General features: G+C 35.7%; 1 protein-coding gene across 3 annotated transcripts in view; it reads left to right on the forward strand.

Moving 5' to 3' along the window:
- IPO11 (importin 11) overlaps nucleotides 1–25,677 on the forward strand; it is a 94,295-nt gene that overhangs the window by 49,587 nt on the left and 19,031 nt on the right. For all 3 annotated transcript variants that reach the window (XM_084305406.1, XM_084305407.1, XM_084305408.1), the window contains 7 exons: nucleotides 652–767; nucleotides 2,297–2,373; nucleotides 9,867–9,946; nucleotides 10,645–10,725; nucleotides 15,761–15,856; nucleotides 17,227–17,340; nucleotides 18,144–18,265. In XM_084305406.1, coding sequence (XP_084161532.1) covers nucleotides 652–767; nucleotides 2,297–2,373; nucleotides 9,867–9,946; nucleotides 10,645–10,725; nucleotides 15,761–15,856; nucleotides 17,227–17,340; nucleotides 18,144–18,265 — 686 coding nt within the window. The remainder of the gene's footprint in view (nucleotides 1–651; nucleotides 768–2,296; nucleotides 2,374–9,866; nucleotides 9,947–10,644; nucleotides 10,726–15,760; nucleotides 15,857–17,226; nucleotides 17,341–18,143; nucleotides 18,266–25,677) is intronic.

Below are 25,677 nucleotides of genomic sequence, written 5' to 3' on the forward strand. Positions count from 1 at the left end.
TTGTAAAATTAAATTTATGTGTAGCTTCAACAATTGTTATCTTGAGCGTATTTTTAATTGTTTTTTTATTGGCTGATGAAGGAAAGATGTATTTTATATCCTTGGGAAGGAAGACATCTTTGTATATGACTCATGGATTACTTAAAAAAAAAAAAAAAAAAAAACTATCATTAGTCTGTGAATCTTTGTTTAGGAACAAAATCAAACCCTTCTGCTCTTAGAATGTGTCAAAAGATTTAGGATGTGGTAATGTCCAACTAGTAATTCCTTTCTGATCTTTAGCATAATTTATTCAGCATGTAATCATTTAGTATTTGTTAAAGCTGTGACTTTTTCAATAAATGGAATGGCTAGTAAATGTTATTTAGGAATGTGTATTGTTCCTGCAGACCATTGGTAGCTGCTCATTCTCCAAAAGTTTATATAAGTTTCTCAATACTTGTTGAGAGAAAGCTTGAGTATCAAACTAAGCAGCTTCATGTTGTATGAAATGGAAGCAGGTTCAGTGTTTGGTTTCTCAAATGCATGTTTACAGTATATAAACTTCTATTTATATAGTATTACAGATCTTTTTCAGTTCTATCCATGAAATGCTTGAGTTAATTTTTTGAAGCATTTTACTTTTTTTTTTTTTTTTATTTACTCCTACAGGGCCTGGGAGCAGACAGCAAAAATCTCTATCCTTTTCTACTTCCGGTTATTCAGCTAAGTACAGATGTTTCCCAGCCTCCGCATGTCTATCTTCTGGAAGATGGTTTGGAGTTGTGGTAAGAAAATTATTTATCAAATTCTAATACTTAATTCTTCTTTTTGTATCTTCGGAAGGAAAAAAAAGGGATATAACAAAAGCTTTTTAGATATCTTACCTTGACATCTATACTAGACGTTTTTGTAGAAGTAATGTTAAAGTGTTGATAAAAGAAACACAGTTGAAAGTGACTACTTGAGTAGGAACTCCTTTTTGAGACAGTTCGTAGAAACATATGGTTTTGTTTAGATAATAAACTGCAAGACAAAGTCTAGAATCTCTTCAGTGTGTATGCTGAACTAACAATTTGACATGCTTGACTTGAGCACAATAACCCACTGATTCTCAGAGCTGGTTGCTGGAAGAGATGGTGTGTTTTAAAAGAATAAAATTGAGAAGTTATCTTGCAAGTGTCATGCTATCTCATGCTATCTGGTGAGTGAACATAAAATAAGAAGTGGCACTGATCTATTTTTAACTGCCTTCTATAAAGGGAGAAAACAACCTTAACCTGAAACAAATTCAACATATTTTTTTTCTATGGGATAGGAATATATTAAAATTGTCTTAAAAGAGTAAGAGATTAATTAGATCTAAATTGCAGGTAAGTGTCTGTAGTTCAAACGCCTAACCTGAAAATGATCTGTTTTATGTTACAAAGATTTATAATGCAATTGGTAGGGAGGAGCAACTTTAAATTGCAAGATCTTCACAAAATTTAAGACAGGGTTTCAGATCAGCACTTTCATATTTTATCTTACCAACCAAAACCATTCTGTGATTTATCAGTGCTGATCTTAAGGTGGTTGTTCTGATGCCTATGCTGAAGAATGTATATGGTATTTTAAGTTGTTCTAGAGCATCAGAGATACCTGAATGGAGCTGGCAGAAATGTCCAGGACTATAAAAACTATTTGAGCTGGTTTCTACCATAGCTCTTGAAGCACTGCACACCTGGTCTTTATACCATCAATATTCCCACTTCTGAGTTCAGCCCAGGATCCCCAAGTCAGATGCTTAAACTTCCTCACTGCTTCATTTTTGAGGTTTTGTTAGGTTATTGTTTTTCTTTTTTTTTTTTAAACCAACAACGCACCCACCTGTAAAAGAAAAACCACCAGTAGCATATCTTTGTTTTACTACCTTAGCAAAACTGATGACTCTACTAATGTGTATTTTCTTTTCTCAGAAAGAGCAGTCAGGCATTAGAATGGGTTGCCCAGGGAAATGCTGGAGTCAACACCCCTGGGAGTGTTTAAGGAAAGGGTGGATGTGGTGCTTAGGGACATTGTTTAGTAGGTGATATTGGTAGTAGGGCAATGGTTAGACTGGATGATCTTGGAGGTCTTTTCTAACCCTAATGATTCTTTGATCCTTTATATTGTAAAGGACTGATACTGGACTTGAAATATGCTTCAAGCAATTGTTATGTGGTTTTCATGGGTCATGTACACATTTACTTCAGGTTGCAATGCTTTATATCTGTCAAAACAATTAGTCAATGTTACCCATAAATCATTTGAATTATTTCATCTAATCTATTCTTAGGTTAGTGACGTTGGAGAATAGTCCCTGTCTTACACCTGAGCTCCTGAGAATATTTCAGAACATGTCTGCCCTTCTTGGTGAGCCTTTTACTAATAAAACTTCAGTTTGCTTTTTTTCAACTTCCTGTATTGTTACTGAAAATCTAACACCAAATTTGCTGAGTTTTACTGGTGTGAGTTATATATTTGCCTGTTCTGCTTACAGCCATAATGATGATTTCCAGTTTCAAGAATTGAATTTTCCATTATTAGCTTTTCCATTATTTAGTCAATAATTACATAGGAGGTTTTCAAACTCTCTAAATGTTTAAAAGTGTATTGGACAAGCGACACTGAAATTAAAGGCAGTAGTTTTGCCTGAGTTGTTGCCAAATATAAACTTAATAATGAGAATTAAGGTTCAGATTTTTTTTTTCTTTGCGAATAAATGCGGTATAAAAATTTTGCATTTCAATTTCATTATATAAATATTTTTGATTACTGAAATCTTTAGTTGTGCTTTTTTAGGCTGTGGAACTCATGTAGCAAATATATATATTTTTTAAAGGAATGTTTTTATAAGATTACAGAAGCTGGCTTTCTTCTTATAGAGTGATTTTTGGCTCTTAATATTTTATTCTGACTGAAGGTCAGTAGAAGGTTGCAACACAGTGGGTAGGCAGAAGATAATTCCTTCTGTTACAGTGTTGCTTCAAGTACACTAGGTCTCTAATGACAACTGTGCTCAGGAAAGCTGTATTTTGTACTGGTTTTAGTATTTATCTCCAGATACACCTTTTAGTTTCTGTAGCTGCCCAATACTTCCTTTCTCTTCACTCATCTACAAACATTCCCTTTCTCCTCCTTGTTCTTTGTTAGTAGTAGGTAGTCTGCTCTGGGAAACTCACAATATACAAGTGGCCATGATTTTTATGGGTGTATCACACTACCATTCTACTTGTGTTAAGTTCAGAAATGGGCTGTGTTTGTGCTTTCCTTACATTTTCTGCTTCTGTTTTCTGCCTAGTTTTCGAGCAATAAGTTCCATGGAAGTGATAGGGATGAATGGAAACCGTGGCACACACTTCAGACAAAATGTAGATGTATTATGAAATCAGAATCAGATAGTGGCTGGCTTTCTGGGCTGCAAGAAGACATTGCTGGCTCATGTTGAGTTCCTCATCAACCAGAACCCCCAAATCTTTCTCCTCAGGACTGCTGTCAATCCATTCTCTGTCCAGGTGTATTTGTACCTGGAATTTCCCTGACCCGTGTGCGAGACCTTGCACTTATGGTGTTGACCTACTTCTCAAGTTTGTCAAGGTCTCTCTGAATGGCATGTGTTTCCTCCAACATGTTGACTGCAGAGCTCGGTGCTGTTGGCAAGCTTGGTGAGGGTGTGCTCAGTCCCACTGTCAATGTTGCTGACAAAGATGTTAAACAGAGCCAGTCCCAATACTGACCCCTGAGGAACACCACTTGTCAGTCGTCTCTATTTGGACACTGAGCCATTCACTGCAACTCTTTGAATGCAGCCACTCAGCCAAATCCTTATTGGAGTGGTCTACCTGCCAAATCCAATCCTGTCTCCAATTTAGAGAGAAGGTTGTTGTGTGGGACAGTCTCAAGTGCTTTGCACAAGTCTAGGCAGAGGATGTCAGTTGCTCTTCCCTATCTACCAAAGCTATAACCCCATTGTAGAAGGCCAGCAAATTTGTCAGGCATATGTGCCCTTAGTGAGGCCATGGTGGCTGTCACCAGTCACCACCATATTTTCCATGTGCCTTAGCGCAGTTTGCAGGAGGATGTGCTCCATGATGTTGCCTGGCACAGAGGTGAGACTGACTGGCCTCTAGTTCCCCAGTTGTCTTTTTTTCCCATTAAAAAAAATAGATGTTATGTTTCCCCTCTTCCAACCAGTGGAAACTTCACCAGGCTGCTGTGACTTCTCAAACATGATTGAGTGGCTTAGAAACTTCATTCACCAATTTTTTAGGCTTCTTGGGTGTATCTCATTAGGTCCTGTGCAATTGTGTACTTTCAGGTTCCTTACACGGTCTTAGACCTGATCCTTTCCTACAGTAGTCAGTCCTTTATTTCCCCAGTCCCTGCCATTACCTTCTGTGACTTGGGTGGTGTGCCTAGAGCACTTCCTGGTGAAGACTGAGGCAAAAAAGTCATGGAGTACCTCAGCCTTCTCAATTTCATGTGTAACCAGGACTTCCGTTTTCTTCTTGAGAGCACCTGTGTTTTCCCTAATCTTCCTTTTATCAGGGATGTACTTGTAGAAGTTCTTGTTGTTGCCCTTGACATCCCTGGCCATATTCAATTCTACCTGGGCTTTAGCTGTCCTAACTTGACCCCTGGCTGCTCAGACAGTGTCTCTGTATTTGTCCCAGGTTACCCATCCTTGCTTCTACCATCTGTAGGTTTTCTTCTTGTGTTTGAGTTTGACCAGGAGCTCCTTCATCCATGCAGGCCTCCTGGTGATTTTGCCTCACATCCCCTGTGTTGGCATGCATTGTTCTTGAGCTTGGAGGTGATTGCTGCAGACAAGGCTGCCTTTGATCTTCATGTTCCCCACAAGCCCCTCGTTCATGAGGCCCTAGAGAACGAGGTCTATCTTCTAATCTTGTAACAACTTGTTTTATTTTTTTAATGAATCCTGGAGAAGAGCGAGACACTCCTTTGGAAAAAATGTACATTCCTCAAAGGAACATTTATTTTTATTAAAGAAAGTTAGTGTATGATACTGACAGCATAAATACTACATATAAGCTAGGCAAGTTTTACTTAAGGTGAGGCTTCAGACATGCTTCTGTCAATTTTTCCTACATCAGAGATGGAGTTGAGTGGTGAAAATACAATTGCACTTGCAATATGTAATCATAAACTGATTTCCTTGTATTTCCTTGTATAGCCTTGTGGAACTCGTTTACTTCTTGATCATTTTTCTGACAAACTTTTGTTTTCTGAGTGCCTTTTCAGTCAAAAAAAACTATGATTTCTATAATCCAAATTAGTGTATGTTTTCCAGAAAGCAGAAACCATTCTGATGCATATTTTGCGTGCAATTCAGTTTTTTGCTATATCTGGCTGGACTGCTTCCACATATCATAAACATGGCAATGCAATATTGAAATAGTGCTTGAATTTAAAGTTAGTGCTAAATTTATTTTCAAGTTATGTCGTTATAAAAACTGCAATATTTCTAGTATGCCTTAGGCACCTGCTTTTTCGATACATTGTACTTGTAAAAGGGATCCTCCACTTAAATCCAGTGCAACAACACCGTTTAAGCTGCAGCCACCTGAAGAAGAAAATATGTTAATCAGAAATGACTGTCCAAGTTAGTTAAATTACTGCTCAGTCTTAATTCTATAGTAGTTTCTCCAGTAGACAGTGGCAGTAATGATATGAAACTTCCAACATTTAAGAAAAACACTCCTTTACCCATCCTTCCCACCATGGTGATATAACTGGCAAGTTTGTTTATTTTCAGTTGGACAGATGCAGAAACCCATTTGACTTTTGAGATCCTCAAATTCTTAATCTCAAGATCCTGATGTCTTATGTGCCCTAACTTTCTGAGGTAAAATACATGAGAAAAGTGCACTTGAGTCTGGTTCTCATTCAGTCTTAAGTTTCCAAAGTGGAAGCTGTAAAGCAAATCTGGTGAAAGGGGGGTCATAAGTAGATGATTGCTTTGCATATGTCTTTCAGAGCTGGCAGGGACCTATCTTCAAGGCACTCCACAAAATTATTTTGTTGGAAATACGGTATAAGGAATATGAACCTTCTGACCTTCAGTTTCTGAATTTATTCTTACTGAATGGAATTACTCTAATACACAAGTAATATAATTGTGTTTCTGCTGTGATTAACTAACTACTCTGTCAGCGACTGTGTTCTTCTGAAAAAGTGTGCTATTAGAGGTCAAGATGGTTGAACTAGAAGAGCTGGAAGGAAAAGAAGAGGAAAGTTCTTAGATAAGGTTTTTTGGACATCAGAGAGAGGCAGCATACTCTGTCCTGCTGAGAATGAGAAAGTGGTTGTGGGAGAAGCCTTTATGCTAGAGAAGAGAAGTTCCATATGCATTTTGTTTTCTTATTTCATCTTCTTCACTTCCAGATAATGATTTTTAAGACTTGTTATTAATGTTACCTCTCATAGAGGTACTGTATTCATGTATGCATAGGTGACAAACTACTATAGGAATTGAACTGTGTATGTAATAGTGCAGCTTTGATAACTCACCCAAAGGCACCGTGGAAAATAGTGTTGATGACCATTTGTATGTAAGCATATGATTAAGGAGGTAGAGAAAACAGGTTGACAGTCGTAGATTGTATATTGTTGAGTTTGTTAGCTTTTCACAGTGTTGTAGCTTTTGCTTTGAACTAACTTCTTTCATGGATGAGGTCCTGTGCTTACATGGTTGTGACTGTATACCATATTCTTTAGCGAAGTGGTATAAAATTGAATGAAATACATTGTGAATAAATTGTCAGGTAGTTTTTGAAGTGCGTTATGAATATCACTTAACTGGAACATGTTGCTGTGCTTTGTTTTCTGTTGATGAATTCATATCTAGATGATTGCAAAAGAATGTCACCTGTTGCACAATTCTTATGAAGTCATCTTATGATGCTTACCGAGATTTGTCTATGATTACTTCCTGGCCCATCGGTAGCACCTGGCAAACCTGAACTTTGAAGATACCCCTACTACTTCCTCTTATGCTTTCTCTGCTGGAGATAATCTTTACTGATAACAGTACCTTCAGGGTCCTTTGACTTCAATTCCAAACTTAAATTTACAGCATAAAGAAGCAATTGTTCACCTTTGCTTCTCCTAGATCTTTTGGGAGAATTTTTATGACACATATATTCATGTGCCTGTTGGCAAGCTGTTCCAGTGCTGGATACATAAAAATTAGTTTGGGATTTAGTTAGATTTTTTGTTGAGTGTTTTATACATTCCTACTGCTTTTTTCATCGTTTGAGCATCTCTTTTTCATGGCCATGTCACAGGCTTGTGGCATATATCAACATAGGTATATGTCAAACATCTCTTTTACAGTCAACTTCAAGGGGAAAAAATTAAAAAAAAAGTTTCTGATTTTTAACTAGTTCCAATGTAATATATAGCTTTTCATTTTCAGATAAATCTGAAAGAGCTTTTCATATGTTGGAACTGGATGTGAGTGATACAAATCAATTAGATTTGCTTCTTAAAGTAATCAGTGCTGTCGTTAAATCTTAAAGATACAGGAATAGAATGTTATATTTGATAAGAGTAATTTCACTTGTATAGCTGACCTTCCTTCAAACAGCATAGTACTATCACTGATGTATAATAATAATTCACAGCATAATTGTAATATTTAATTTTCATTTCTGCACTGTTAATATTTAAATTCTGAGGAAATATAATTGCCCTACAGAGGGGTTGCAGCAGATTCTCTTAGTGCAGCAGACTGAATAATGTGGAATGGAGGAATATATTCTCTGTGGATGAATGTAATTCTGCAGCAAGACTGCTTAAAATTACAGCTGAATCTGATACAATTTCAGGTTGGGGTATGTCAGAATCAAAACATACCTGCTTTAAGAAGCATCAGGTTTAACATGAAAAATGCTTTTAGAAGACACTGATCTTTATGCACAGATGACCAATTAAATTTTGTAGTTTGTCTTAACTGTTTTTTTCTTCTGGCAAGAAATAATTTTGCTTGTAATTTTGCTAGTTGATTTTTATTATCTTTCTATCAGCTATCAAAAGCTCAGTAGTATTTCATGTTTAGGTGACCATTTATTTATTTGTCTACTGCACCAGTGTCTGAAACTTAATGTATGGTTGTATTCAATAAAAAAAAAAATTTGCAGGCTTCTAAGAAGAATGTAAGAACTTCAGGGAAAAAAAAAGAAGTGCAGTATTAGTAGTATCATAGAATAGTTTTCAATTGGAAGAAAGGTTGATAATGACCTGGTTCCAGCTCCCCTGCCACTGGTGGGGGACTGCCTACTGCCCCCCCCCCCCACACTAGATGGGATTGTTCAAAGCCCCAGCCAACCTGGTCTTGAACACTTCGAGGGATGTGGCATCCACAGCTTCTCTGGGCAACCTCTTCCAGTGCCTCACCATCCTCATAATAAAGACTTTCTTCCAAATGTCTAATCTAAATTTTCCGTCCTTTAGTTTAAAACCATTACTCCTTGTCCTGTTGCTACACTCCCTCACACGAGTCCATCTACAACGTTCTTGCAGGCCCTCTTTGAGTACTGGAAGTACATCCCCAACATTCTTTGAGTACTGGAAGGTCCCCCCAGAGACTTCTGTTCTCTAGGCTGAACAGCCCTAAATTTCTTAGCCTTTTTTTTTGTAGGAGAAGTGCTCTAGCCATCTGATCATCTTTATGGCCCTTCTCTGGACTCACTCCAACAGGTCCATGTTTTTCTTGTGCTGGGGTCCCCACAGCTTAACACAGTACTCCAAGTAGGGTTTCATGAGTGGAATAGAGGGGGACTACAAAATATGGTAATAAAGTTAATATATCAGAATCTTTTGATGAGATTATTGGATGGATGACTTGAAAGTCCATCTCTTTTCAAGTAATGATATTTAAATATCTAAAATGAGTGATAATAAGGCATGACCTGTACAATCACTGAGATATCTAAGTAATCATGCATTCAAAGCTCTTCAAGGGCTATGTCATATAACAGAAACTTTAATGATCTTTATAATGAGAAGGGAAAGAAGGAACTGTTCAAACTCTCTAGAAGTTTTCAGATATTGCAATAGAAAACCGGCCATAGTTTCTGTCTTGGAAAATTATCTGTAGAAGTTTTTCCTTTATAAGCATCACTAGGTGTAAGCCCCACTTTCGTAGAGACTGCATGCATTTAAGCCATGGAACGCATACCAGATTTTAGCCAGCTCTTGGAGTTTGTTTAATCTGATAAGGATTATTTTTAGTCTGTGTATCAGACGCTCCATGAGAATGTGCCTTTTTACCTCTTTCTTCAAATTGTATCTGTACGCCATCTATTAGATCTGTGTGCTTTACTTAACTGAAGTAGTCATGGTATGGCCTATAGCTCAGCTTGTTTCAGTCTAGAAGCTCAATGCCATTTGACATGGCTCATGGGTCAGACAAGCAGACTTTATCTTTATTTTGCTCCTTTGATGCAACAGTTACTGAATCAAACAGGAAAGAGATGATGTATCAGAAAGTGCAGGACCCTCATATGTTTCATCTGTTTGTTCTGTCTTCAGTAGCTTCTTTGTGTATTGTTACATCCAAAACTACTTTTTTTTTTTTTCTTGATTAGAATTAGCTTTTGGGTTTATAGGATTTCTTGTGCTTCCATATGAGAACACGTTAGCTGAACCCAGTAACCTAGCAGGGAAATAGAATTTGAATGGTACTGAATCTAACTACTTTTTTTTTTTTTTTTTTTTTCCTATTTGTAGGCCTTTGGCACTTTATTGCTGTATGATGAAAACCAGTTTTAAAAGTGGATTGTTTTGGTTGTATTTCAATTTGGCTATGAGTTTCTGAATTGCATGTTTATTTTTTTTTCCAGAGCTGAGTTCAGAAAACCTCAAAAATTGCTTTAAGATCATCAATGCTTATATTTTCTTATCATCGACTGAATTTTTGCAGGTACATTACCATGGTATAATACCTCATATTCCTTATTAAGCACCTTAATTCCCTACTGGCAAGTTATTATTCTTTTTTTAACAAATGCTGGGAAACATTGGGCACATTAACGTTTATACTTTTGCTCATTTGTGTGTATATAGGAATGTTAAAATCCTAGAATCATAGAATTATGTTGTTTATGGCACGTGGTGAACACTCAATAAAATCAGATTTCTGAAAGATTGAGAATTAATGTTGATCTGTTTAGTAGTTTCCTACCTGAAAAGGTCCTGTGCAGGGCAGTAATCATTACTCTATTGTTTCTCCTGCCAGATTAAAATTATGATAAGTTCTATCAAAAAATGAAAGTTCTATCAAGAAATGAACTAGTGATACTATGCCACGATTTAAAATCTTCTCTGTTAAAAATATCACTAATTGTTTTGAAATATATATGTAAACATATAAAGCTCAGTGCAAGCTGAAATATAGGAGGTTCCACTTAAATATGAGACGAAACTTTCTCATGGTGAGGGTGACAGAGCACTGGAACAGGCTGCCCAGGGGGGCTGTGGAGTCTCCTCCTCCAGGGATATTCAAAACCTTCCTGTGTGATGCAATCTAGGTGTTCCTGCTCTGGCAGGGAAATTGGACTGGTTATCTTCAGAGGTCCCTTCCAGTCGCTGACATTCTGTGCTTCTGTTACTTAATTTCAGATGTATGCTGTTGACTTGTGTCGATCATTTTGTGAACTCTTAAAGGACATCACTACTGAAGGTCAAGTTCAAGCTTTAAAGGTAGAGTACAATGAAAATAATGTTAATATTCAGCTCCAGACATCAGTATTCTTACTTTCTAGTTCTGTCAAGTTTAAATAACATTTTCAAGTGTGAATATAGAACTTGTAGAAAAAAACCAGCTGATTTCACACATCTTATTACAGGAGTCAGAGATGTTTTAAACTACGTATTTGAAGTGTATGTATTGGGAGCATGTATACATGCACACGTGTATTTTCAAAAAAGTATATTTATATATGTATTTTACCAAGAGAAGGCTAGTATTGTCCCATATAGAGCACTGTAAAAGATGATTCTATAATAATTAGCTGATGCACTTGCTGTTCCTGTACCATCTCTGCAATGCTTTAAGTCATGTGATTTCAAGATGTTTTTAAGTAAATTTAGGTAAAGTTTGAGTCCTCTTCTTACAGATTGATTTAGATTAAGAGTCTGAGATCTTCTCCACTTAGATTATTATAGAAAGAAGGTTAGTGTGGGCTTGCACCCTCATGAAAGCAGTTCATTTTGCAGCAAGGTAGCAGCACATTTAAAATGCCAGATGACCAATCACTGTATGGCAAAGATGATGCTATTCTTAGAAAACCATGAGGACACTGAGTTGCAAAACAAAGATTGTTTGGAGTCAAGGTAACTTGATGTAATCTGTGAATATTGGTCACCCAGGGTAGTTGAAGAGAATTTATCAAAGCTTTTCAATTCTAGCTGACTTATAAAATGGAGAAGACAACATAAAAGATACCCACACTTGTAATTACAAATAAGAAGGCAAAACTAAAATGGTTAATAAGTTTTAAAACTTGTCCTATTTGTGTTTTCAGCTTGATTCAGAATTCAAAAAAATATATTTTCCATTATTTGGTTCAAAATGCAACATAAAGAAATGATTCAACTGTAAAAATTTTCAAAATCATTCAGCGCACATCAATAATGTAGATTCATTTTGAGTGTTTCTAATCATTATATGAAAAGAGATAACTACCTAATTGCCATATGTAACAATCCAAATCTGAGATTCATCTGTACCCTGTGAATCGTAATTGATCCCTTTGGTCATACAGTAATTTTACTTCTCAGTATTCAATACCAGTAAGAATAATAATCAAGTGTTCAAGTTTTGTAACTGGCAAGGTAAGGCTGAAGTGATGAGGCTACATATATACATTCATTATAAAAAGTCTTTGTATTTTATTATTAAATAAGCACAAAGCATCACAATTTTTTTTTTCCTGCATTTCTGTACAAATAGTAGAATTTAATAGCTCTTGGACCTGTATTTACTACATACTGAATGTATATACTCTTTATCATGTACATATTCTATATCACATTGCTTTGTATAGCACACTTGTGTTTGTACTGTGACATCATGTTCAGCCTATCTTTGCGTTTGTCGTAAGTTGCTTGGTAGTAGCAACAGCTGCTTAGATGGAATTACTGGATGTTTTTTAAATTATTTAAAAAAAAAAAAACACAAACTATTTCCACACAAACTTGAAATGGTATTATGCAAGAGATCTTGCAAAATTCGTAAGCATTTGAAATATTGTATCTGACCTTTCAAATATTTCTTTTGAGGAGTTTCAGGAGGAAATAAAGTTACAATAAGAACTTTAGTAGTAATACAGGATCATATACTATACAGAATAGTAACTGTAGTTTTACTACTTATATTTTCAGTGGCAGTACTTACTAGGAACTTTGTGTTGCTTATGAAGTCCAGTTCATTATAAACACAACAGAGGCAAAAATTAAAATCTCACCTACCTCTTTGGGTTGCACAACTACTTGCAGAAAGAATCTGTGGACAGGGAAACAACAGGAGGAGTTAATAGTCCTCCTCCATTTATAATTCCTGCTGCAGGGAGCATAAGGACTCTAGCTCTGTAGTTTAAAATGTTAATACCTATCCATTGATGGTATTATTTAGAGTCTGTTATTGGGCAAATACATGATATAGCAGCTTTTAATCTGAACCTTAAAATGAAATAACGCTAGTAATATGGCATACTTATCCACTTGGCTGCAGTGTGACCTTGCAGTAGCCACGGTTTGTCCACTGTAATTTGAATGCCTTCCTAGTATGCCTATCTGATCACAAAGGAATAACTGAAATATCAGTGTAAATATTTGTATTTTAAAAAAGAAAGTTTTCTCAGGCATCACCATACTGATGTGTTGAACAACAAAAAAAAAAGATAAATACTGGCAACAAATGTGGGAGTGTTCTGAAATACTGTGTTACATACAGGTTTGGTTTGTTTGAAAATAGGCCTTAGAGCAGTAAATAAAAGCATAAGGTTGAAGAACCTTAATTTGGTTAAGGCTTAAGACAAGTAGTAATAAGACAATTTATTACAAGATTGCTGATGCTTGATGCAACTTGATTTTCAAATTATCTGAGATTAAACAATGTGTTTTTTCTGCTGTTTTTATCCAAAGATAAGCGATGCTATAAACAAATCCGTAGAAATAAGGCACACACACAAACACACACGAAAAAGGAAATAAAGGGGATAGACCTAGTGAACAAAAAGAGTAATTCTGTTATTACTCCAATACTAAGAGTAGCGTATAAAATAAAAAGGAGAGATCTAAAGCAATCAAAACTGGCTTAAATGGGTTTTCTGTGTGTGTGTATGATGACTGTATTAACGCATGTCTTAAGACAGTTGAAATGATTGCTAAATTATTCTGTCAGTAACAGTGGTTAGTGTCTAAGGAGAATGAGAGGATTACGGAGCATGAGAACTTAGATCATCTGTCTTACAATAACTCATAACTGTCAAATGTGTTAGGTAAGTGAATACCTTTTTCTCTTCTGGAGGAGGTTGTATCAAACAAATGTTAATCCTCTTGTCAAAGAAGTTCTGACTTTTGTGGTCACTTGAAAATTCTTCTGAGATATGGGACTTCAAAAACTCAGATTCTTAATATTTTAACTACTGCTGCATTTAGATTCAGGAGCAATAAAGTTATTGCTTACAAAAATTTACTTCAGGTAGTTGTAGTCTATAAAGTAAGCCTGCAATAAAGAAAACTCTTCCCCTTTGTTTGTGATAAAAGTCCGATTCAACAAGTTTTTGAACATCACTTTATTAAGAAAAACAAACTTGTCTGGTAGTGTTGGCAAATAATGAGTTTTTCTTGGGAGTTTGAATGTTGCCAAGAGAGACTTCTTGGTAACATTCTATCAGTTTAAAACCTCTGTTCTGTTAGCTCAAAAATAGGTTTACAAATAATTAGAAGATACTTCTGTTGCTCTTGGTGGTCTGCACATCAATATAATTGGTGAACATACTACACTGTATTTTAATGATGACAGTCTCTATATATCTCCTCGATCCTTTCATAAGATTACCAGTTTGAGTCTTGGATGGACTTCTACTTCTCTAGGCTGGTAAATGTGTACCTCACTCTCATGAGCAAAGTGACATGTATAGATGAGAAAGGAAAGGCATTTATGACTCTTTTTCCCTCAGGTGGACTTTGTTCTCCTTGTTGTCAGGTTAACAAATTGGTTCCAGAGTTTAAACAAGAACTAAACAACTGTATTATTTCAGAGGAGTGCAACAGACTCATCTACAGGAAGGAGCCTCTTTGTTGAGATTTCAGCAGCACACTTTTTTGGCTGCTAACCTCAAAGTATCCACAGAGTTTAATAACCAGCTTGTTGAAATCAGTCTCAGTGCTGTTAATTAATGGTAAAGTCTTTATCTAGTAAAATACATTTATTAACAACCCTTCTGTGCTGGACCTTTTACTTGGATGCACATGCAACTGAAAAACAGGTTGTATGCACTACACATAGCAAATTCCCAATACTTGCAACAGAATTAGCAATCTGAATTGTCCCCAATATCATTTGGTATGCAAATCAGAGCCCCAGAATACATGTTTTACCTTAGTGGTACATAGTACTTTTCTTCTTTGCAGGAAAAAGATTTTCCTTCTTAGCAAGTAATGTCTGAGTCTTTTCAATTATGTGCTACTCTTGCTGTTTCATCCTACCATTATTTCTACACATAACTCAACACCAGTGTTTTTTAAGGACCTGCAGGGTTAGTGTTACAACTGCTTTTCAACTCTAGTGGAAGCAAGGAAAGATTACATACGGTTTATTGATGCCTGTAGCAATTTCTTCTCTTAAATTTGAAAACTGAAGTCTGGTCAAGTCTTGTATGTAACCAAGCTGTTATAATATACTTTTATACACGTAGCGTACATTTATGTATCTTTCTCGCAGGAATCTTTCCAATCTTATTTAACATCCATCTCTTTCTTATTTCCTACTCCATAATCCAAAATTGACCAGGTAAATCTACTAAATAACCTTGACAAGATTTTGTGGGAAAGCTGGCGACCTCATTTATCAAACTTGCCACTTTGTGGCTTCAATCAAACTTGACGATGTGTGACATCAAAATTCACTATAAATAAGCAATATTAACATAATCTCTTTGGGGGGAGGATGTATTGTATAGGAAATGCAAGATTATAATTTCTTAAACCATTTTTCTCTTTTGTGCTTTTTTCTTTAAAAGCCTTAATTTAAATACTTTATCATATCCAGTTGCAAACTTTATGAAGTAATCCTGCATGCATTAGCAAGTTTTGACTCTTGAGCTTAATCTCCAAGAGCAAGCATCTATTTAAATGAAGCTGTTGGCCATCCACTAAAAGGGAGGAGCTGAAACACAATTCTTGCTTAATTTCTCAAATCATTAAATTTACTGTTACATATCTCATGAAATAAAAAGCCATAACTCTTGAGTGCAAGTATTTAATCGTTTTATTTATTAAAGAGAAATTCCTTTAAAGTGGCTTGGCTTCTCATGTCAGTTTGCCATGTGAGAATGAAAGCAGGTCAGGTTTGCAGAGCACTTAACTAGAATGTACTTTCAACAGTCCTGGGTTTTGTTAATGGTAAATATCGTACCAGAGTTTTATTTATAGATAGGTATATGTAGTTCTAAAGTTTCAATTATGGTTTTTAAATGTATTTATTGTCTAATTTTATTTTGTTCTTAAGGTTGTGGAAAATGTCCTGAAAGTAAATCCTGTTTTGGGTCCTCAAATGTTTCAGCCCCTTCTGCCATCAGTATTCAAGGGGATTATAGATGGGGAGGTAAGAGTTTTTCTTTTTGTCCTCTCTACTTTTCCTTTTGAACAGGAAAGTACCTTCAATTGTCTGGCCCAGTTTTCTTGTGTTGGTATTTCTCTCTTTTTCTCTAGTTTTAAGTCCATCTGATAACTCTTTGACAGCTATTTTCATAAGTATTTTCAGCTATTTTCATTAAGTATGTAGTAAAAATGGTAGCACAAGAGTTAAATCTATTCATCACTTATTTTGTCATCTAATGTTCATTATAATAAAACACCACAAGTTTTATTATTCTGTTCCTTCACCTTTAACACTGAAAATTTGCTATGACTGCACTGGTAGCACTTAAATGCTTTGTAGGTATTAGGGCTTTTTGGTGTGTCTTTTTTGTGATATACTACTCATTTTTTCAGTGTATGTGCATCAGAGAAAAGCAAGCTGGAATGTAGGGAGAAGAGTGACTTGACCTCTTTTTTTTTTTTTCTAATTGACATAACTAATATGAAGAGCTGAAGAATGTGACAATGATTTATGTAAGGTGGAAGCAAGTTTCATATTTTGTTTACTTAAATGTCTTTGTTTTCTCTGTGCCTTCAACAAATTTCTATGTTGGACAGAAAAGAGTAAAATCAAATATGCTTTAACCAAGTACTGATAGGAGGAGGAAAAGGTATTTTTACTGGCAGAACTGGTGGGTGAAGTTCTCTCTGCTTGTGACCTCTTTGATCAAAACATCTCCTTTTTTATCAATATTTGACTTGTACTGTGATTAAGTTAAATAACACGTATCCAAGATTAGACTAAGTAATATTGCTTAATAATTTTATTTTTGCAGTACAAAAAAAAAAAAGGACTTTGAACAGGTATTAATGTGTTAACATTTTCAGGTAAATGTTGGAGTTCTGTTTTTCAAGTAGGCAGTTCTGCAAGATACATTATTAGATGTTGGATTTATCTGTAGCTTCTTTTAAAATGAAAATAAAAGATAAGTAACAACTTCAGAAATACTAGCTGTGTTTATTGTTACTAAAACTTAAAACGCTATTTTGTAACCATAATCAATATTAAGAATAACTTTTTATAACAATGAAGTGTATTGCTTATTTTCAAGCTGCTGACTTTTAAATATATATGGTGAAATTGTTTTGCTTGTTGTCATGGCTGTTTGAGAGTAACAGACCATGGATTGCCATGTTTCTCATTTTGTAATTGTCAGTATACTCTTTGGTAACAATTGCTCAATATTGTGTTCTAGGAACATTTAAAATTATAATTTAATAAAATATATAAAGGATGCATGTAAATGTTTTCTGTGCATTTCTGTGCTGTATGTTAAGTATTTTTAACACTCGATTGAACTAAATATGCTTTGTTTTGGTTTACTTTTGTTTCAGAGATACCCAATGTTGATGTCTACTTATCTGGGTGTCATGGGCAGAGTTCTACTACAAAATACAAGTTTTTTTTCATTACTTTTGAACCAGATGGCATGTGAATTGGGTCAGGAGGTAAGGATGTTTGTCTTGGTATTTCAACAGGGTTTCATGTGGAAATCTCGCATTCTTCTGACGTGAAAAAAAATATTTCCATGTGTTTTCAGTGCTTCTTCCTCCCTAGTACAAGCATGTTCCCTTTCTCCTGCTTTGTTCCTTCTCCTGAGCTCCTTCACCAAGTTTTGTGTGTTCCCTCAATTTTCTTAAAACATCTCAAGAAATTTTATACAATCTCTAGATTTTCTTCTTGCTGTATTCCGTTATGATCTTTATAAGCCTTCTTAGTTTGCATGATGCTTCAGGGTGAGAGTTGCTTTCCTTGTTGCACCTTGATGGTTTTGTACCAGGGACAATGGTTTTAATTGTTCACCATTGATTCACCAGCACATTGAGCTGGTTCAATGTGCTCAGTTTTCAATTATGAGGTTATTGAGGCAGGCTCCTTTGCTACAAGTGTTTTGCTATGTCTTGAAGAGGAATTTAATAATTTTCTTCAGGTTTAAACAGAAAAAGACAAGTCTCTGCCACCAGTGAAAGTTTTTTTTTTTTTTTTTTAAGAGTAAATTCACATGGCTTACATGTGCTAAGATTCTCATACGAAAACTGAGTAATTCAGTGTTCTGAATCTGCGCTCTCTGTCTGTGAACTAAATACGTTTGTAATTTCAAGGTTACAATGGTAACCGTGGTTCAAGGCCTGGAAGCATGATCAATTAATGATTTTAAAGGGAGGTGGGGGATGTGGAGAGGCATGGAAAAATAAAAATACACCACTTGTTTCAACTTGTGTCACATTTATGTAACTGTTTCCCATTGCAGTTGGACCAAATTCTTGGTAACATGATTGAAATGTGGGTTGATCGCATGGATAACATCACTCAGCCAGAGAGAAGAAAGCTGTCTGCTTTGGCATTGCTTTCACTTCTACCATCGTTGAACGGGTGAGAGAATTCAAGATGCATTAAAGTAGTTCTTCAGAGCCCCTTAAGATAGTTTGTAAGACCTTTCACAATATTGCAAATTAATATTCAAATATTAGTAGTTTTATTGCATCTTTATTTAGGGCTAAAGAAGCTTAAAAAGATAAAATTTTGATGCTACATTATATTAATCTTTTCATTGGATTTGTAGTGATACAGCAATAAGTTTTTTTTAGCTTCTTTGAAAATGTCATTCAGCAAAAGTGAGGAAACTACAGTATTTTTTGACCATAATTTATAGTGTACATTCTCATGTTAGTATTGGATTAGCTGCTGCTCTCATATGTGGTTCTTTGAGTTGGCTCATTAATCTTTTGATGTCCCTTCTAGGGAATAATGTTTGTTCAGTCTTGTTTCAGGTTGAGGATAGTTCTTAACATTCATCCTGTTTTTCTACTTAATGACATTCAGTGGAAGAGTAACTGTGGAAAAACTGTGGAACAGATTTTTCCCTGTATGGCTATCAGCTTGTAGTATCGCCCTTTCTCTGACCATGGCAATTGGTGGATAAAAGCACAAAAAAGAGTTCTTAATGAAAATTCTGAATAGAGTTACTCTTTTAAATTGTCACTACAGGGATTGATTTGTAATATGTGTTTAGATGAGAGCTCAGGTCATATGTACCCTCTGAGTATTCTTTTTTGCTTTGAAAGTCGGGAATGCAGTATTACATGAGTTAATGTTTGGTCTGGTAGATTTCTTGAAAAATCTGTAGTATTTTCCAATGATAATTTAGATGTTGCTTACAAATCCTAAAGCTATGTTAATGTTTGTAATGTTTGTAAAGCTGTAGAGTACGTAGCTAGTACCTAAAAATCAAGGAACTCTTATACATATAACTTCAAGGTTTCATTTCTTTTAGTGTGCACAGAAGCTTTCATTTTTTTTCCCCAGATCGTCAGGACAGATATTTAGTCAAAGGTGAACCAAGCAGCTGCTTTGAGAAAGCTTTTGTTCTTTTCAGCAAACATAAGTGTTAAAACTTACGAGTGTATTTGAAACATCCTTAGATGTGTTAGCTAAAACTGAAGTTGCTGAAGAACATGCCTGTCTTCCTGTGAAGTTTCTTGTAAAGAGAGGAAGGAAAAAACTTGCTTTAGATAACCTTGTTATTTTGAACTACCTTCAGCTGTTCCAAATTTCCCGCTGCAAGAGCAAATTATTTTTGGCAGTCCTCAATGCAAAAAAACTTCTGCTAATGACAGTTTTAGTTTTCAGATATTCAAATTACTTAAGAATGCCTGTCTCCCCCCCCCCCCAAAAAAAAAAATAAAAAAAAGAAAGCTTATCTTCAGTGGGCATATATTTATAAAGGCTACAAAAATTTTACTGTACAACTATTAGACTGCCAAAGCCAAACATACCTTCAGACTGAATACGTGAAATCGATTCTGTCAAGCACTTGTTCCTTCTGCCTAACAGTGTGAGTCACTGTTTTTGGCATTTCATAGACATTTTATTACATATGCTTGCTGCATCTCACATCTGAAACTCCTGTTTAAGGAATGTTCTTTTGCAAGTCAATTTGCAGAGTTCAGCAAAAATATATTAAACTACTGTATTTAAACAGGGTACTTTAATTCTTACAAACAACCTTCTCAAGAAAAGCTATGTAATCTTGTCTTTTGAATTACCTCTCCAAACAGATTACTGATTAGACATTTCTTTGGATTTCCTAAGCCAGTTCAAGATTTCTCAGCTGCTAAGGCTGAACAGGATTTTTGTCTCCTGAGGATGGCAGTGAGGCAGACTTGCTCAGGAAAGTCATGTATACGTTTCTGCTTGTTGCCGAGCAGGTTTCTACCCTCAGCTCACTTCCATAAAGGGTACTGCTAGTAGGTTTCAGGATTCCGCTATAGAGAAAATAGGTATCTGTACTGCATCTAGCATTAATAAAGGATTTTAGAGTGGATATGATGGAAATTATTACAGTGCAGTTGCAGGTCACAGTGGTTCTCAGGCCAATTTGTTGGCCTAAGCAAGTTATGAACTGTCACTTTATAACCCCAACTATAGCTGTCTTGTAAGCAATATCATTATATGGAATGACAGATCTTTAGTAGCAACAGTACCACTGCATTTTATCATGTATGCATATGGGCCTTCAATCCAGCATCCTGTTTATCTTCTACTCACAGCTGCACATTGTGTTAAGTCTTTAGAAGTTCATATTAAAAAAATATATATATTAAAAAGAACAATAGCTGTTTCTTTCCTGAGTAGTGTTGCAGCACCTTTTCACTTTGCAGTAATTTCCTGGTTTTACTCATTTGTTTTTTTTGTGTAAACTAAATGTTACTTAATTATCTGCATTTGCTGTCTTGAATCTGGGCACTCAAATTGTTAGTGTTCATTGAGTGACTGATACATGTATCCATATTGTTTTCCACATTTTATACTTGTACTGTCTTGTCACTCATATCTCCACATTCACTTTTTGCCTTTATTAAAAGCTCTTGGTACTTCATAAAAATTGAACCTTTTTTTTCACTAAATACAAGCTGTTTTTTAAAGGATTTTTGTCTTTAAGCTGATGTGAATAACAGTAGGGTCTAGCAACAAGATTTAGGCAATAGGGATACATTTGCAGAATAGTCTTGTTTCCGTGTACAACACCTGGGGGGGAAATGCACATAGACACACAACAGATAGAAAACTGAGGTGTGCTTTTTGTTTATTTTGTTTGAACACAAAACGAATTAAAAGTTTGGAGGAAGAGAATCATGAGCAGGGTGTGAGACATGAAAGACGACAGCAGCCTGGAGTCCTGAGGATGAGTACATTCACAGATGTCATAAGTTCTTGGTCAGGTTTAGTCAAATTCTTGGTCAAGTTTAGTTTCTTGTAGAGCAGATATAATTCAGTTTGATTAAATGTCCCCCTTGGTCCCTACAACAGTGCCTAGTGATAATGGTCAGGAGCAGCAGCATAAGTTTTCTTCAGGCCATTGTGGAAATGGAGGTGGGCCCCCACCACTGTCATAGGTGCTAAATCAGCAGTCTTTGCATTTCCCAAGACCGAAGTGGCTAAAATTGTACATCTTTCCCTTCTCATACCTATATAGCTCTGGAAATAATCAGTTTGCTAACTGTGCTTTTGTACTTTTTTATAGTATCAGTATCAGAATGTTTTGAAATGTCCTTTTTTTTGGGAATTTATAATTAGCAGAGTAGTGTTGTTTTTTAAATTCTTCCGGTTACTATCTGTCTGTCTTGATAGAACACAACCATTACTGAAAAATGCTAAAAAAATGAAAGGAGTATTTTACTTTCTAATAGGAAATAAAAACATCAATTTGGCAAAATACAGTGGCAGTGATCAATTTAGCTTTATGTACTGCCTAACTGTAAGCATGGTTAACATTTGACACCATGTTGAAAGCTAAGCATTCCTCTTTTGCTGGGAAGTGTGATTATTGCTGTGCCTTTCATTCTTTAAAGTGGGGTTACGAACATTGTTTTTACTGAAAGTCAGTAAATTCTACATCTGGGATGTAATCTAGTCTTGACAGTCACACAGTCTTGGAAAGTTTCTTTCAAGACTCCTTGATATCTGTTAGATAATGCTGCTTTGGTATTTGTTACTTGTCCAGCAATGGTATGTTTCTGTGCTCAGATTCTGATGTACTAGTGTATGGGATTTGCAAGATTTCTTTGGCCTGAACTGAGTATTGCTGTTTTTTTTATCACATCATTTTGTCTGGGAGCACACTTCGTTTTACACAGGTGTCTGTTGAAAAGAGGTTGTTGTAGATTGTGCTGTCCTATGTAATGCTGCCAGCTTAGACTCTATGGTTTGCTGATACTGAGCAGGAGGCTTGTGAACATCTGGCATTCATAGTCCAGGTTGGATTTTTAAGAGGTCCCAGATCTAATCAGTCTCTGCTTTCACTGGAAAAAAAAAAAAAAAAAAGGAGTCTTAGAGTATATAGCTCTTATACTCTATAGCTCAGAGTAAAATAGCTCTTGGATTTGTTCTTGTTTCATGAAGCTTCTAAGGCCATGCAGGTTTTTGCTCACCTCTGATACTTGTCCTTTCACTGTTTTCTGTGAAAGTGGTTGTAGTTTTTTTAGACATTAAATGAAAGTCAATGCAAACTTCAACATAGAATTTGCAATGTGATATCCATGAAGAGCTATCTATATAAAATAGAAACATGCTGTACATAAATTATCCAAATCTGAATAGTGACATCTGTAATTAATAATCTGTAATTATTAATATTGATTCCTGATGAGCGTTTTCAAGTGGAGAGCAATTGTTGTGATTACTCTGTCAATTTAAACAGTAGTCTGGTACTACAGTTGAATTTCTTTTTTCAAAATTCTCATGATGCTGTGTAGGGAAAGATGTGTTAATTTCATATAACTGATGTTCATATTCATATCAGTTTGGGAAGGTTACTAGAAAAAAAAATGGTAACAGAACCAATGGTAGGAAGTTAAGTCCAAATATTGAAGACGTAAATAATATTAAGGCAATTAATTAAAAGTTAGAATAAGTAGGTAGTAATTTCCTAATGGGCTTCTTTGTTCCACTTCTTGCTGTTCATGAGGGTTTTTTAAGAGCTCACCTGTAAAGTGTATTTTGTCCGTTTTTAATTTCTTTCTGCTGTAAATTCTTAAAGTCAATGCCTTCCAAAAATGGTCAACTAATTGTGGTGCTTGTGAAATACGCTCCTTTTTGCTAGACATAACAGTGTAGAGTGGTACAGCTCCAAAACAGCAGAGATTTTACTTTGCTAAGTATGAAATATAAAGCATTTGAACCTATCCAGTCTTTTTTCTTTTTAGATTATGGCACTTGAGTAGTATTTCCAGTTTCCAGTGTTCACTCTTTCTCTTTGATTCAAATGTATTTGTCTGGAAAAACTATTGCAAAGAAGAGACTAAGAGCAGAAAAGGTTCTTCAGGTTGCTCTACTTGTATTTAATCTTTGTGTAAATGAATGTCTGCATTTTTTCATTGTGTATCAAATCTGGTATGTCAGCCAGTGTGATTTCTGCCAATTATAATTGGCATTCAGTGAGTTCAAGCACTTATAGTGTGCAATTATGAATCTTCATTAGGTTATTACAGAAGTTTTTCTTTGTCATTTTTTAAAGTTACTTCATTAGAAATTTAATTTTCCTCTTAAGAAGATGTCTATATGTAATATTAGGAAATAACAAGAAAGAGCCTAATAATGTCATATTCTCCTTCAGGGTAGTTATATCTTCCTTCATAAAATCAGAATTTGTTACATAACTAATTTTATCATCTCAATAAAGAAAGAAGAAGGATACACCAAAGCCATTGCCCTTCCTTCCCCACTTCCTTTTTTATTTTAGTGAAAGGTGTGTTCACCTACATAATTAGTATTTGACATCAAAGCACTGACTAGAGGATGCAGATTGGACTTACTGTTTAAACTTCTCTTGTTCAAAAACTCCATTATTTTTCACCACATCTGAGTTTTTATTATGGGCTGGTCAGGAACATTTCCTATTAGGCCTATAAGGGTTGTTTGCAAAGAGTACTGAGTAATGACAAGGGGTTATGTCACTTAATGCAACTGAGCTACTGAAAAATAAAATAAACTGTAGTCAGAAGGAATTGACTGCAGCTAGTATCTTGTTTTTGTTTGACCTATGTAAATACAGGATTTCAGGAATCTTTCCTAAAACTCTTCTAAATCTATTACACCCTAAAATAAAATCTTTTAATTATATAGAAGACAGCAAAAGTTGTTAATGGTTTGTGGCAGGTGCACTCTGTTCCTGCACTTGACATAAGTCTTGTTCAGGCTTCTGAGCCATGGTAGGCCTCGATGGGATCCTTCCTTGCAATTTGGAGTTTCAGAACATGGTAAGGAATCTGAGCTTGACTATGAGTCAGTCACTTTTTCTTATAAATACATAGCAGCTAGAGAAAAGCTAATTTGAGCTCTCTAGGGATTGTGGCTGGCTTAATCTATGTGGTGAGGTTCAGCTGTGGTTCAGGACTGATGTTATGTCACTCCTCCCTTGCCAGTGGACCGCAGGCATAATGGGTGAGTACGAACAGGCACTCCCTGATCATGTCTCCAACCGTGCTGTTCAGGCTCTGGTCAGTACCAGAGCCATACATTCTGCAAGGTACCAGGTTGGCAGGGTTGGTGGAAAATACTGAAACTGCCTTATCTATACCATAGCCAGGATGATAGTACTGTTAGTCTCACAGTCCTTTAAATAGCAGCCCTGAGTAAAGGGCCCCTTGAGCTCTCCAGAGTCTGCAGGAGGCTGCACTCTCGATCTGCCCCTGAGATGTGTGTGTCTTTATTCTGCTTCTTTGGCTCACGTGCTTCCTGCATTTCAGTTTGGATTTTTATAGACAAAGATATTTTGGATGACACTTTGTCTCTTAAGTGAACTCATGCTTCTGACGTGAGATATTTGTGGCTGAAGCTACTTGATTCTCCTGTAATGTCTTTGTATTTGTTTCTTGTGTTTACTTGTGTTTGGCCATTGATGGGCTTTCTCCTCTTCATTTTGCTAAGCAAGGTGTCTCATGTTAGTATAAACTGATTTTATAGTTAATCTATTTCTACATTTAATCTCTGACTTTACATCTCTTATTATTTCATCCTCTTCCCCTTTGAATAAGTCACTGGATTTTACAAGTGTTTAGTCCCTGTGACAGATAAACTGGGGATGTAATGTCCGGTACTTAAGTGAGGGGACTATTTATAGTTCATATTTGCAAAGTCTTTATTTGCACAAGGGACACTGAAGGAAACTAAAGTCATGTACGTAGGATGTGGCTTTTAGAAATACATAGACCTGTGCAGATAAGTGCTTAAAAAAAAAAAAAGTGTCCTAACATGAAACTTAACTAAGTGCCTGGATCAAGACTGAAATACAGTGTAATAATATTATTATTGCAATATACATGAATATGTAAATTATATATGTAATGTAAATGTAATTCACAGCTGTTTAGTACTGTGTTGTGAAGCTCTCATCTCCAGGATTTCCTAGGCTTCCCTGGGCTTTCTGGAGGGGTTTGCCTGGCTGGTATGCCCCAGGTACCGTGCCAGGGGTTCAGGCCTTGCCTTCCAGACCTCACTGTTCTACATTTCACAGGACTTTGCTTACATGAGGAGCAATTTTGCTCTGTAGGCAGAGATAGAACAATATAAATGTTGTTTGTTTGTTTAATAGAATGTTTTGTTTTCTGGCTGGGATTTACAGATAAGGCAATAGTACAGTTGCAAATAGGTATGCTTTATAGTAATAGCTATAACTATCTTCGACAAAACTCTTTAAAGCTCGTCTGCTTAAAATCGTTAGTTTTATAAAAAAAAAAACAAAAAACAAAAAACAAAAAAACAAATAAGGCAACTAGGATAGTTCT

Source organism: Netta rufina (assembly GCF_964035555.1).
Source record: "Netta rufina genome assembly, chromosome: Z".
Lineage (NCBI taxonomy): Eukaryota > Metazoa > Chordata > Aves > Anseriformes > Anatidae > Netta > Netta rufina.